Genomic DNA, 15,550 nt, shown 5'->3' with positions numbered 1-15,550 from the left:
GAGAGAGGCAGCTGAGCGAAAAATGATTGATTTGGATGATAACTACACATTTTACCCCTGTTCTACAAAACTGAGATCTTCCCACACATTATCTGATCATAATCAGTTGACTATGATGATCCATCTCCCTGGGGGTTACTATGGCAAATTCAATGTCCACTGGCCTAACTTAGATGGTTAATTTATAATCAAGAAAAATGAAAGAAAAATACTTTCAGTAGGCTACAATCTCGACTGTCATCTTTAATTGGACATTTTTTCCAATTTGGTACACCAATCGTACTCCCCTATACTTGCCTTCTAGGGTCCCAGCGCTCGACATTATCATCACGTCCCTTTTTTTTTTTTTTTTTTTTTTTACAAATTGAAACCATATCTGGTTTATAGTAATTTGTATGTGCCATATATAAACAGATGTTTTAGGGCAACGTGAGTGTATTTTTATGCTAAAAATTATAGGTACTGTAGTCACGTGCGTGGCGTGCTTATATTAATTTTTGTTGCGTGTTTGGCATCTCTGAAATCGCTTTTCAATCAATCATTAGGACGGCATGACACATTGTTAAAATGCGCATGCGCATCGAACCGGTTTGGAATGAGGATGATCGGTAGCAACGCCATTTTACCAAACTAGTTAACGCCTGTTTAAATACTCTTGGTTAGGAAGTCTTTTTCTTCAATTTTGTGGACCTACAGGAGTTTTTTTTGTAATGGTGGCCAAAATCAAAGATACATCCATGTGTTTTCAGCGATAAAGGTGTTTGTAATTTTTATCTTTCATATATTATTTTTATATTTATAACTTGAGCTTGCGATGGCACTGTTCTGAATTTTCTGTTGCATGAGAACTCTGGTCCCAATCACTTACTTCGGTACGTACCTAGCTCTGCAGTAGTCTGGGCGTGTGGATTTTCCTCAGTTCAGGAGTTCACAGCGCTCTGTACCGGCATAATTAGCTTGTCGAGTAAGAATCATATTAGCCTAGCTAGGACAACTTGCTTCAATGCCAGTTAAAACAACGTTAGAATTAAATGAAATGAAAGGTTTTCTTTCAGTTCATGGCATGTAAAAATAATATTGTTTTAAGCAAAAAAAAAAAAAATCAGCATTGTCTTGTTGGATGGACATCTGAATTTTATTATTTTAATTTTTTTAGTTTCATATTCGGCTTCAAACAATCTTTTGTTTTTGTACTGTTGTTGCTCTGTTGTGGTAGGAGGAGGGCTGACATGATCATGATTCATGTTATCTGTGATAGTACAGTCTGAAAATAATTGTTAACATACAACAGTATGAAATAATATTCAAGATTGTTTAAAAGCAATTACAAACAATTTTAGTTGGCCTAGGTGTTGAAAACTAGCCAACTGTATGCCAAACTTAACTTGCATGGAAAATTGCTTGGAAAAAGGTGTGCAGAATCCTAAATTACTGCATAATTCATTGGTTATATTAAATTAAGATGTAGGGGCATATTTTGATGCTAGGTATTTGCTTGAATATCTGCCCATAGTTTTGAAACCTAGGCCCTTGTATCCAGATTTCTTGCGGTAAATTTTTGCGCTGATTATGTATTCCTTGTGCAGGCTGAATTAGACACTCGGTGCATGTATGGAAAAATTTAAGGCACACACTAGAGCCTTGCAAAATTGATCCACAAAAATTTTCTCTTGTTTCCCTCTGATAAACTCTCAACTGACCTGTAAAGTAACTTCTGATTGCCCAGAAAATATTGCACTTCAAAACTCAAGCAATAAAGTATGACATTGAGCAGGTGTAGAGTAGTACAAGATTGCAAACTTAAAATCAATCTTTCTAGTTTAAAGTTAATTAAACTTTTATTATCATTTTGTTGAGCTTGAGTTTCTTTTATTGAATTTTTTAGGGTTTCCCCAATTTCATGGTACGTATATTTTAATATAAATTTGTAAATATATTTCAAAGAATAGGTTATTCTAATGCTATTCATGCTTATTTCTTTTCAGAAAAATCTACATTTTGTGAGTTTGAACACATATCGGTTTACTTGTTGTGGCGCGTTTGTCGTTTTTCATTCAATTAGAAAGGTGTCTGTTGTTTCAAAACAGACTAAGAACTGCAACCCTGAATCCCAAACAAAGGCACAGGAAGCTAGCTTCGTCATCTGACACCATGGCGTTAAGTAGAGCCCGAGTTTATGCAGATGTCAACACCCACAGACCTCGAGAATACTGGGACTATGAGTCCCATGTAGTCGAATGGGGGTAAGGAATTTGTATTTTCATAGATGTTTCGTAAGTTGTTAGTAATTTAGTATTACATCATTTTTTTACAGTGTTGATTCATTTCATCAATAAAAGCTTTATTATTTTTTTTTATTAAATTATCTTCAGTAATACTTGTTATTCCTGTTACAAATATTCTTAAACACTATTTAATAGGTTAATAATAACTATTATTTTTGTTATATTTAATGTTGTTGATTATATTAGAAATATAGATGTTGCTGATTTGAGTTGTCTCATTATCGTCTTCCACCAATCTTCCATCTTGTCTGATGCTGTCCATTCATCTCTTTCTGGGTCTCCGTCTTGGTTTGCTCCCATTTTCCACTCTTTCTGCTGCCCATCTAATCATATCAACCTCTTCCCGTCTCATTACATGTCTGTACCATCTTAGTCTGCTCTTTTGGATTTTATCTCCCAAATATGTAAGATTTGTCTTGTTCAGAAACACCTCATTCTTCATTCAGTCTTTCAGTGCAACTCCATGGATTGCTCTTAAACACCTCATCTCTGCCGTCAGCTTCTTCAACTGTAATTCCTTGATGGCCCATGTCTCAGACCCTTACAGTCTCACTGATTGAGATTCAGATTTATTGATCAATCATATAAAAAATGCATGAAATTTTTTTTCCTGAGTTGTGACACACACATAAAATGCAAAAGATAATTACATAAAATCCATTCTATAAAAAGGTTAGTGTGTAAAAAGAAATCACAAAGATACATACATCATAACAACATAAAATGCATAAATACTTAAAAAGTTGTATAAAATGGGCATGACAGAGTCGTTAAAAACCACATGAAAACTATTTAAAACATACAGTATATAAAATTGCAACTAAGGTATGTCCCACAGTCTTGCATTTGAACTTACCTACTGAATTTACTATTATAGAGACTGATTGCACCTGAGAGAAAAGAATAATTTTTAAGTCTGTTTGTTCAAAGTTAGAGTTGCCTATTAAGACTTTCTAATTTATTTATATTTATTTCATTATAGGGATGCATTTCGTTGCTAATTATTTCTTGTAATTTAGTTAGTATAGCTTCCTCAACGAATTTTTGGGGGATTTACTTTTCTATTAATAGTTTTACTTGCAGCCTTGGTTACTTTAGATAATATGTCTTGTCTAACCATTGGTTTGTATACGTAGCTCTGTAGATTGTTGGCATTATCTTATCGCCATTTTAGTCCTCAATATATCCGGTAATTTAGCCTTAAATAAGCCTTAAGATAATACAATATGGTATTTACTTTAATATGACTGTAAAGACCAGCCAAAATATGTTGAATCCCAGTAACCAGCATTAAAAAAGATGTATGGGTTCTTATGATTATAGGCAACAGGATGATTATCAAATTGTACGTAAACTTGGTCGTGGCAAGTACAGTGAAGTCTTCGAAGCTGTCAATATAACTAGTAATGAAAAATGTGTTATCAAAATTTTAAAGGTATGGTTAATTAATTTTACTTATATTCATTAATACTGTATTTTCCAATCTATGAATTGGTGTACCACCAAGGTGCTGTTGAAGGAATTTTTATTGGCCTGTATTGTGGACCTCTCAAAAAAAAAAAAAAACCCTGCCAACTTTGAATAGTGTTGGCTAAGGTCCCATAAACATTGGCTTTTGTAGCTGTGATGAGGACAGCTAAGGTTTTGTTTAAGCGTCCCATTCCCACCACATACTAATAATAAAAATATTGTATGTTTAAATATCTAGAATAATTTTCTACTTTCTGTTGTATTTTGCATTACTGTATTGTGCACTTGATATTTCCACAGCCCGTCAAGAAAAAGAAAATTAAAAGAGAAATCAAAATATTAGAAAATTTAAGAGGAGGACCAAACGTTATTTCTTTGCAAGCAATTGTGAAAGATCCCGTGGTAAGTATATGTATAATTTGCTTTTGAGTTACTGTACATCTGAATAATGTGTTTCAGGGACTATAAGTGTAATCTGTTTTCATCACGGGCAACTGCACTACTTTCAAATATCCAAAATCAGTCTTATTATTTAAACCTCTTACAATACTGAGAGGAATATAAAGTACTTTTTACCACATGTCTCTTAAGAACTGTCTACATTTTATTTAACTGTTGTCTTTATAAGACTAGGATGTTTATTAAAGGGATGCTTTGTGCTATTGCTCTAGCAGAGGATGATTTAGTTGTTAATAAGTGCAGTATTGTTTGGGGATAGTGTGTGGCACTGCATGCAAGGTGTTGGACTTTCAATCAGAAGGTCGGGGGTTCGAGACCGTCACACTGCTTGTGTACTTGGCAAGACACTTTATTTGCATTTGCCTTTCTTCACCAAGCAATATAAATTGGTACATCGGGTAGAATGTGAATGATTCAGAATGAACTAATAGTGTTGATGACACGTGTAAGTATACTCCCAGGGAGTGAAGGAGGTTGCACGTTCTGTATCCAATGACGAGGAAAAAAGGGCTGCGAGACTCACTACTTGTATATAAATGTTAAAATTAATTAACTTAATTTAATTTTTAAAATAATGAATTATGGTTCGACTGTTAAAAGGTTAAAAGTACAGATCAACCTAACAATAATTTAATAATGATAATTTTAGAAATCCACATAAAATTTTTATGCAAAAAAAATATTTGCAAATGAACCACTGTATTTAAAACGAAATTAAAGGATGAAACCTTTAGTGCATCAACATCATTCATCACATTTTGTTAGGACAGAAATAAAAATGGTTACAACATTAACCTAGAAACCATCACAGGAGTGTTTTTTGCCAAACTCAAGCTATTCAATAACTTCCAAAGATAAATGTTTATTGCTACTTGATGTATACAATTACTATTAATGTTGTTTATGTTTCGTTCAGAAACACAAACTGATGTGTTATTGAACTGTGCTATTTTGTGTATGTAATGGTATAATGCCACCATTTATCTGTTATTTTTTGTCTGACCCCTTTACATAGGAAACTAAATTAATGTTGTTTTATATGTTGACAAAATATTAGAATCTTGAAACCTGTTATTTTTGGTTGTTTTATCAGATACCACAGTCATCCAATATTAAGGCTCATTGTCCCTTTTCCTTTCTCAAGCGTAGGGTATGCAAATAGTTGATAATTTTCTACTACCTATGGGGTTATCCATTTTTCATGATTTTTGTCATAGTTACTGGCATGTATTGGTTTTGTACAGTCAAGGTTGTCTGTAGACTTTACAGTAATGCCAACAAGCAAATACTAACATGCTGCCTACTCTATGTTGTAAGCATTTTCTACCCTGCACTCTCTATGAAAAGGCACATTAACATCATCTAATGAGTAATATCATTCCATCTTTGTAAAATTAAGCAAGCTATGCATTTTTCTTAAAGAATATGCTGTCTCTAAACTTGTTTATGCCTTGGGTTAAATTAAGAGAGGACTATTAACCAAGGTTCCTTTACGCTTGCCTTTCACATCAACTAGAAACCTTCAGCTTTTACACACAACATCAGGGTTTGACTCATTACTGGTACGCCAGAATCTGACCACATAACTGTTTTAATCCATTCACCATCATTCCTGTGAAGCAAAGCATTATTTTAAGAACTGTCACCGTAAATTGACAATGAAATAAAATGATGTTAAACTGATTTGCGCATGTGTACACCCGTAGTTTGTCATTCTCGTTATTTTCTACATTTAAAATTGTTGGTGACTGGGTCGTCGTATGAGGCTTTGACCCTTAAAATGGTTTATTCCATCCGACAAGGTGATAGTTCGTGGAGGTTGATAATTATGGGATGGCGCAACAGCCAAGTGGGGAGGGGTGATCAGAAAATGGCCATGTGTGCAGACTGCGAACGAGAAAGGCTGGAGATGTATGTATGCGTAATTCGCTTTGACGTAAACTTACAATATCATCCTGTGTTTATTACTATGGAGTAAATATATCCACTAACTATTTAAAAAAGAAAAGTGCTTTACTGTTTCTATTCTAAAAAATGAATTCATCATTAATCCTCTTAATGCATTTCTGTAAACTTAACTTTTCACAGTGTGCACTCATAGTGTCAACATCTGACTCTGCTTTTGCCTGTATACCTTAGTGCCTGGTTGTGTTGGCAGCGATCTTGTAAGGTTACTGCCCGAAAAATGCTTTGTCTCCATCTGTGCCTGATTTGGATTTTAACTGGAGATTTACCTCGTTCATCATCTCCTCCAGTCATTGTACAAAAATGATAATATTGTAGTGCTTGTTTTTTTTTAAGATTGCGTTTATTTGTGTATTTTGTCAATATTATAGATTTTGTTGTTAGTGATTTGTATTTTGTATTTCTTGTGAAAGGGGAACAAGAAAGAATATTTTTGTACTCTATTTAAAATTATGAAGAAAACTATATGTTGAATGATTCATACGACTATATTGAATCTTTGATTTTTATTTTGCAGTCCAGAACACCAGCTTTGATATTTGAATATGTGAATAACACAGATTTCAAGGTAGGCATTCAAAATAATAACTGAGAGTTACCACAATGCCAAGTCACAAGGAACAACAGCCTAGTTTAAAGGTTACCTAGTAATATCTTCTTCTCTCCACTATATGGGAGTGTTTTATTCCGGTTGTATGAAAGAAAGTGCCTGGGGGGTTAAATCTGCACGTATACCCTTTAGGTCTCCATCGTCTAATGCGTATAACACTCGCCTTGACAGGGAGAGGTTGCAGGTTCAAATTCCGCCAGGAACACTTTTTTTTATACAACTGAATTAAAGAACTATTCGTTAAAGGGCTATGCTCGATACAATTTTAACTTCTTGTTCCTATTTGAGCACTGTTATTATTACTAGTAATAGTTTTTGAATTAAAAGTACATATATACCAATATATTAAAATAATGAAGATTGATACTGAAAATAGTATAAATAGTTCTTATAATCATAATAAATTATAATTGCTGAAACAACAGTTTGCAAATATTATAACATAATTTTATGTACATTTTTTCCAGCAATTGTATCAGACACTGACAGACTATGAGATACGGTACTACCTCTTTGAGCTTCTTAAGGTAATGTACTGTTTTGTTTTTTCTGATGGCACTTCAAATTATGTTTATGTATGTTTTAGGGTATCTCTGTTTCGCCATCATACTTAACAAACACTTAACCTTGTTCAACAAAAACGAAAAGATAAACAGTGAATCTCATCATATTTATGGAATGTCTGTACAACAAATGTTTGAGGGATCTTTTTGTCTGATGGAAGTTGTACAGTCAAACAAACCAAAGATACTAGAAATCACAAGATAGAACTCTCCACAGATAAAAACTATCACCGAATTGCATTGTGGGTAAAATATCCAGTCGTATGCAGTGCCCCATTAAATGAGGTGCCGCGTAGGTGTGGATCTGGCCTGGATATAAACCTAAGTAAATTGCCATTGTTAAAAAAGAAGAGTGGCACGTCTGCCAGGATCCGCGTAAAACGTATGACATATATCCGCTTCAGTTTCGCTATGCGAGAGTCCTACCTTGTGTTTCTAGTATCTTTGGTCAAACATTTTTCTATGTGGTATTACAGACATAAGTGCAGTGCTAAATATATTGAACAGTTACTTCTGATGGTGTTGTACTACTGATAGTTAAAGCTTAAATTTACTTTTACATGAAGCCACGCCCCTTGGATATTGTTGCTAATATCGCACAAAACATTTGCATAAAGGTACATAACCACATGCATGTGAAAGACGACATGTGTTTGTTGGACACACACATATTTGTGGCACTCTTTTGATTGGTCAGTCGTTTGATTGGCAGTCTGGAAATGAACATTACCATGGGGGTTGCTTTGCCAATCTGCCCATTAACATTCAGGGTATGAAGCAATCTTAGCTGCTCAACCGTATGTGTATATGCCTGCATGTATGTGCTTTTTGTGTTGGTCAGAATATTTTATGAAATAATTAACATCATGTTTTGGTTTTTGTAGGCATTGGATTACTGCCACAGTATGGGTATCATGCATAGAGATGTTAAACCACATAATGTGATGATAGATCATGAAAGTAGGATTGTGAGTATTATTGCCTGTCATATCAATTATAATTTTTTTATTAGCTGGCTGCACAACGTGTCTGCCAACAAGCATATCTGCTGCGTGTGAGTGAAGTGCTTAGCAATGTGACACGAGACTGCTGTTTATCGGTGGCAGGTAGAGCTGTCGTCATTAAAAACAATTTGTCGCGGGCTGCATCGTATCTCCATAGAGCTATAATTTAATTTGTGGTACTGTATGCCGAATTGATCAGTTTAACCATGCTATGAACTTTGACATTATAGTTACGATTGATTGATTGGGGTCTAGCAGAATTCTACCATCCAGGCCAGGAATACAATGTAAGAGTAGCATCGAGATATTTCAAAGGACCTGAACTACTTGTGGACTACCAGGTAAGACTACCTTAAGTTTAGCATACTACATTATGTGTGGATAATGTGTTGGCCTCTCTATCTTAAGGTCATAGTTCACAGACAGCAAATTCCAAATACATACTACCACTTCATGGTGAAACCTTTTGACAATAGAGCCCCATTTCTATCCTGTCAGTGACCAGTCCTTTGCTTTTAGGCTGAGTAAATAAATTCGTTATATGAATACAGTACAGTATATGAATAAAAAATGGTTATATGAATTCATGCATAAATAATGAATCATGCCTTTTTGCCCTCCAGCTTTATGATTACTCATTAGACATGTGGAGCTTAGGTTGTATGCTGGCCAGCATGATATTCCGCAAAGAGCCTTTCTTCCATGGTCACGACAATTATGACCAACTGGTGCGTATAGCAAAGGTGTTAGGAACAGATGAACTTTATGAATACCTTGACAAGTACCAGATTGAACTAGATCCAAGATTTAATGATATCCTAGGCAGGTGAGTACCTTCCAGCTAGTGGATCTAGGGGTATTGACAAGAGGTGAAGATGAGTAATGGTGCAATGGAAGTGTGTGACACTGAAGAATGAGTTGATAATAAAGCGCTGTGATCAGTTTCATGATATTTGCGGTTTGGCGCTGCGGTTGCAGTTTTTCTACTCAACCTTGAGGTCAGAGGTTCAATTTCTCGCTGTGCATTTTGCTTGTGTCCTTAGGCAACTTTACCTACGGTTGTCTGTCCACCCAGGAGTACAAGTGCGCTGATGACAGCTGCAACATTATGGAATTCTCCCCAGGGACATGAAAATGTGTTCCATATGTGCTGGATCCTGTGACCGGGGTAATCATTTTAAGCGCATAGAGGTCTCTACAATATGCGATCTATAAGTTGACCATTATTATTATTATTATTATTTGTAACTACTCCTTAAAATAAATTTTTACAGACATTCGCGCAAAAGATGGGAACGATTTGTCCATAGTGAAAATCAACATCTAGTTAGCCCAGAAGCATTAGACTTTCTTGATAAGTTATTGAGATATGAACATCAAGAAAGACTAACGGCACGAGAAGCCATGGAACACCCATATTTTTGTAAGTATTTTTGTTTCACTTAAATAATTAGGATGCCAAAAGTAACCAATTTCTGGGTTGAAATAGTAAATAGTTTCTGAAGGTGAAGATGTAGTTGGTTGTGGATATATCACTTTATGAACCAATTTGAATACTATACATTTATATATTTATTATCTCACAATTATATTAACTTAAGATAATTGTGAGATTGAAGTCTCATAATATATTAACTTAAGATGAATGCCAGATTACAATCTTTTAATTATATGAACTTAGATGAATGTGAGATAACAATCTCACAATTATAATAACTTGAGATAAATGTCAGATTGCAATCTCACAATTGTATTAACTGAAGATTGTTAAATTAAATCTAAAAATTAACTTAAATAAAATTATTGTAAAATTGCAATCATTTTATCTAATTCATTCTCTGACATATTCCTGTTGCAACTGAACTTTTTTTTTACAAATTTTGATTTCTCCACTACTTCTCCAACACTCGTGTACTTTTTGTATTGCTTTTGTATTTTATTCTTCATTTTGTATCTTCTTTCCTTTTTGTTCGTTAATTTTTCTATCAACTTTTTAAAACTTTCTAACCACTCATTTTCTTTCTGTCTACTCATTATCTTTCTATCTTTACTTTTCTTCCTTGTTTAATTTATCTCGTCTGTTGTCTTTTGTTTTGTGTCTTATTGTGTCTTTCTAAATGTCATACAACCTCTAGATCCAGTTGTGAAAGACCAGCAGCGATCAATGCACCCAGTGTTAAACAACACGCCTTCCAGCACCAACACAGTGACGTCGAGCAATGCCGGAACAAGTAAGTGACGGCACTCATCCGCTTGTGCTTGGTATGTGTATTCTCTTCCTCTATCTTGCATCTTCCATCTATGCAGCCATTAGCTGCATGTGGTGACTTGCCAGAGACCCTAGTTGTCATTATCAACTACGGCAGGCCTAGAGAAGACGTATCTGCTCTGAAATCCATAAAAAATTATCTTCATCAATCACCTCCAGCAACAAATGTGGTCTGGTAGGAAAAATGAGCCTCCAGTGTAATACACAATGACTCATAAGACTGCGGGTCATACTGTTGCTCTTGGCCTAAGGAAGATTTGCATCTATGATCGGGGAGCCTAATTCCGGTTACGCTAATATATCTGTGTTTGAGTATAATATTTTTTGTGTTCTAACAAATGGCATTTATAAACCACATGCATATTCTGACTGTATATTTTGTGTATTATGCTCAATTCACAATGTCAAGGCTTATGTGACAATTACGTATGATTTTTCATATATGGCTGTGAATTGACATGTCCATATATGGCTGTGATATGACATGTCCATATATGATGTGATATGACATGTCCATATATGTTATGATACAGCATATCCATATATGGTATGATATGACATGTCCATATATGTTGTGATATTACATGTCCATATATGAATGATGTGATACCTTGCCTAAATTTTCTAGATCCATATTATATCATTTATTCGTCATTGTCCATATATGGTGTGGTATGACATTTCCATATATGGTTTGGTATGACATGTCTATATGGTGTGATATGATGCTTATATATGGTGTGGTATGACAATATCCTTATATGGTGTGATATGACATGCCCATATATGGTGTGATTATTACATCATCATGCTCATATATAGGCAAATCACAGAATTTGTCACAGAAAATTTGATAGTGTGGGCAGAGCTATATAATCAGCGATAACATTTATAATGAATTCAATTAACACTGCTTGTCGACAGATGTTTGTGATTTTGGCTTCTGTATCCTAACTTTTTTAGTCTTTCTTGACTCGTTATTTTGTATTTAACATCAACAACGAACATTGACTTGTTCACTTTGTCTAGTGGAAGATCATATTAACTATATAACGCATGTTACATCTCTATTATACATGCCATGTTATTAGTTGACTTAATATTATACACGCCATCTATTATACTTGCCATTGTACTGGTGGACTCAATATTATACACGCCATCTTATTGGTTGACTCTATATTATATTTGCCATTGTTCTGGTCGACTCAATATTATACACACCATCTTATTGGTTGACTCAATATTATATTTGCTATTGTACTGGTCGACTCAATATTATACATGCCATCTTATTGGTTGACTCAATATTATATTTGCCATTGTACTGGTCGACTCAATATTATACACGCCATCTTATTGGTTGACTCAATATTATATTTGCCATTGTACTAGTCGACTCAATATTATACATGTCATCTTATTAGTTGATTCATATTATACATGCCATCTTATTGGTTGACTTAATAATTTACATGCCATATTTTATTAGTTGATTGATTATTATACATGCCATCTTATTGGTTGACTTAATAATTTACATGCCATATTATTAGTTGAATTATTATTAATTATACATGCCATCTTATTGGTTGACTCAATTTTATATTGCCATTTTATAAGTTGATTCAATATTATACATGCCATCTTATTGGTTGACTCAATACTTTACATGCCATATTATTAGTTGAATTAATGTTAATTATACATGCCATCTTATTGGTTGACTCAATATTTCACCTGCCTTATTATTAGTTGACTTAATATTAATCATACATGCCATCTTATTGGTTGACTCAGTATTATGCCATCTTATTGGTTGATTTGAAAAGAGTTGTAAACTTGTTACTGCTTCAGTGCTAGTTGTTTACTGTACAACTGAAGATGCTGTTTTAAACATTACATTTGAAATACACATTATTTCATTTTTGGAATTGATATCAAAAGCTGTTGCATTTAATTCAGAATGTAACTTATTAATGATAACCTGTGTACATTGAAGTAAGAGACAAGATATTATGCTAATGATGTGTGGTTTCTGTACTCACAAAATAAGAACCTAAAACTGTCCACACTATCATTTATGTGACAAAGACTGTGATATGCCCATATTTGGATGAAATATCATCATATCATACCCATATTTGGGCACATCACACAAATTTGTCATATAAATTTCATAGTGTGGCCAAAGCTTGAGATATTGATTTGTTATTAATATAATAATAAAAATGATTTTCACTATATATGGCACATTTATGCTATAGCCATGTTTGCTTTTATCTTATGTCTGTGCTGTATGTTTATTAATATTAATTATAGTTACCATTCACTTAGATCATTTGATTAACTTTCTAAGATGTATTAAAGTGCTGTCAAATGGCGGGATGGAAGAAAGCAGCACTTTTAATGGTGTGATGCATATAAAATTATTAAAACAGAAAGAAACTTCTGCTAGGAAATGGGCTTGGATAAATACTGCCCTCTGTAGGTCAAATTGCAGTCAACTTTTGGTTGATCAAGGTGTAATTAATTTATTCAATTATTTATAATAAATATTGATAATTTGAGATTTGAAAAAAAAACAGTGAATACTGAGGGTAATTTTGTTTTTGTTTTCATGAATTATGTTGTAAATTGGTCTTCCAACATTTGTAATCCTTGCATTCATTGATCTCTTTGTCTCTACAGCTTCAACCACGTCTCTGGCCTCATCGAAGGGTATTTCTGGAACACCAGTGATAACCACTCCAGCAGCGCAAAACGCAGCAATATCGTCAACTGGACCCGTAGCAAACACCGCGCCATGAGCATTTGACTTTATTGCAAGGGCTTCAGGCGCAAATATAACATGAGTTTCCTGAGACAAAAAACATTTATTTAGGTGACTTAAATTTATAAAAACAACTTGAAAACTGAAAAGTTCTTTGTCTCAAAAACGAAATGACTCATCCAATTGATTTGTTTTATTAATGAAGCAGCGACTGCTACTACTAAAAAAAAAACTTGTGTACGTATTAGTAAACTTTGTTAGGTATTGTTGAATTACATGACCTTAGAGAACCAGAGCCTTTGAATGTGTGTCATAAATGTTTATTTGCCGACACTCAATCTGCTGTAGAAATACTACCCCTTCTATATATCTTTAAAAAAGTGCTTTGCAAAGCTTATGGTGTGTGTGCTCATAATGATGAGGACTATTAATGCTAGAAAGTTGTGTACGTTTTTTTTTTTGTGTGTGTGTGGACGTGAAGCTCTTTGTAAACAGTATTATGGATGGTCAAGAGGTTTGTGAAGTATACGATTCTGGGTGTCAGTATTTTTTTACCATTCTTTTTATTGTTTTAAAATGAAAATTTAAACAATTTGAATGCTTCTGAAACTTACATCATTACAAGGTAAACAATTCTAGCATAGTTTTTTTTTTTGCGTAGATTCTTATATGAGAGTGGATAGGAATATCTCTTTTGATGCTATATTTTTATGTTAATTTTAATGATTTATTTTCTTTTCTATTTAAAGAATCTTACAAAAGAACCTGAAAAAAGTGTATGACATTAAGGTATCTCGGATTAAGATTGTTAATTGCTTTCACATTAAATGTTGGAATTAAAAAGTAAATGTAAAATTGATCAAGAATTCATGTATAATAAGAGCAAATGTGGAACAATGAAAGGTTTTTAGAAATATTCAGGGTTTGTTTTTAGGTATGATTGCTTTATACAATACTGAACATTAGTATGATTCGTAGGCAACATTTTTTAATGTTCAACTGTGTTGCTTCATTGTACAGTATGTATTTAGACTACCGTATAATCAGGCATACAGGTTGATCCAAGTATAGTATAATTTGACCAATCTAGTTTTTGCCATAAACTTTGGCCAGGCTTGTAGTTTGGTCAGACAATGAGTCCACATAAACATCGTCAAACTATAATTACTTCTTTAATTCTTAAAACACTTGTAACATTATCAATGGAAGATGGTGAATTTTCGGCCTAAAAATGGCTGTGTAGAAGGTCGACTTACACATCAGTAATTATATGGTATTACTTTAGCTTATTTATTTTGTCACATTTTCTGTATTATGGTATTTTAAACCAGCTCAAAAGGGAGTACTGTATTGTACCCATAAGCTCTTGTGCAACACTTTTTAAGTAGAAATCATTTATCATCAAAAGTTGTTTTTAATCCTTGTATGGATGAATACAACTAAATTAAAAGCGATCCCACCGCACACAAATTCATGTTTACTGTAGTAAATAACTACAGTACATTAAAGAAGAATTTAATACTGTGCCAATAGTTGGTGATGTAGAAAGGCCACAGTTTGTTCTATGCATCAAAAGTAGCTCCCATTATTTTTTTTTACCACGTAGTCACCAGAATACAGTGATATACTGTACATTCTTTTTGTTTATAATTCTAAATTTTCAAAATACTTTTTCTGCTGTCCTCTTAACATGCATTTTCAATGTCATCTCGTTTGTATTACTGTGAACAAAATGGGTTTCAAGTTTTGTGCATTTTAAAGAATTACTTGTAAAAAAGAAAACTAAAAGAAATATTGATTTAGATAACAATTAGTTATGCTTTTTGAGAAATTTCTGTTTTGTACATTAATCCGACACGCTGGCCTCTTGGTGAGGTTTCTGGATCAGTTTTGCGTGTTCCACCACCTTCATGTTTTTATTCGAAGGCTATACTGTATATAGCTGATGATCAATAAACTAATAACAATTGAACTTTGAGTTTCTTTTTCATTCTTTTCGTGTTTATTTTATATCATTATAAATTGCAAGGTTAACAACAATTAAAAATTAAAGAACAAGTAAATATTAATTTTTACACAATTTATTTTTCTCTGTTCTTTAAACAGAATTTAAATTGCTATTTAGCAAATATACCTAATTGGTATGCAATGT

At 33.5% G+C, this 15,550-nt stretch overlaps 1 protein-coding gene across 3 annotated transcripts; it reads left to right on the top strand.

Moving 5' to 3' along the window:
* Positions 1-577: 577 nt before the first annotated feature.
* LOC117123470 (casein kinase II subunit alpha) lies at positions 578-15,370 on the top strand. Of its 3 annotated transcripts, none has more exons than XM_033269395.1 (12): positions 578-757; positions 1,986-2,243; positions 3,609-3,720; positions 4,056-4,157; positions 6,697-6,747; positions 7,257-7,316; positions 8,237-8,320; positions 8,587-8,697; positions 8,980-9,182; positions 9,631-9,779; positions 10,492-10,587; positions 13,317-15,370. In XM_033269395.1, the coding sequence occupies exons 2-12, from the start codon at positions 2,152-2,154 to the stop codon at positions 13,433-13,435; spliced, it is 1,179 nt and encodes a 392-aa protein (XP_033125286.1). In that variant the 5' UTR covers positions 578-757; positions 1,986-2,151; the 3' UTR covers positions 13,436-15,370. The 3 variants fall into 3 exon arrangements, with proteins under 3 accessions (XP_033125286.1, XP_033125287.1, XP_033125288.1); XM_033269396.1 differs by having other exon boundaries at positions 578-872; XM_033269397.1 differs by having other exon boundaries at positions 580-757; positions 10,492-10,618.
* Positions 15,371-15,550: the final 180 nt, after the last annotated feature.

The sequence above is a fragment of the Anneissia japonica genome, unplaced genomic scaffold (genome assembly GCF_011630105.1).
Source record: "Anneissia japonica isolate Jap-2015-1 unplaced genomic scaffold, ASM1163010v1 scaffold287717_len1600092_cov198, whole genome shotgun sequence".
NCBI classification, from domain to species: domain Eukaryota; kingdom Metazoa; phylum Echinodermata; class Crinoidea; order Comatulida; family Comatulidae; genus Anneissia; species Anneissia japonica.
The sequence above is the reverse complement of the archived record's forward strand: the minus strand, read 5'-3'. Positions and strand labels throughout refer to the sequence as shown.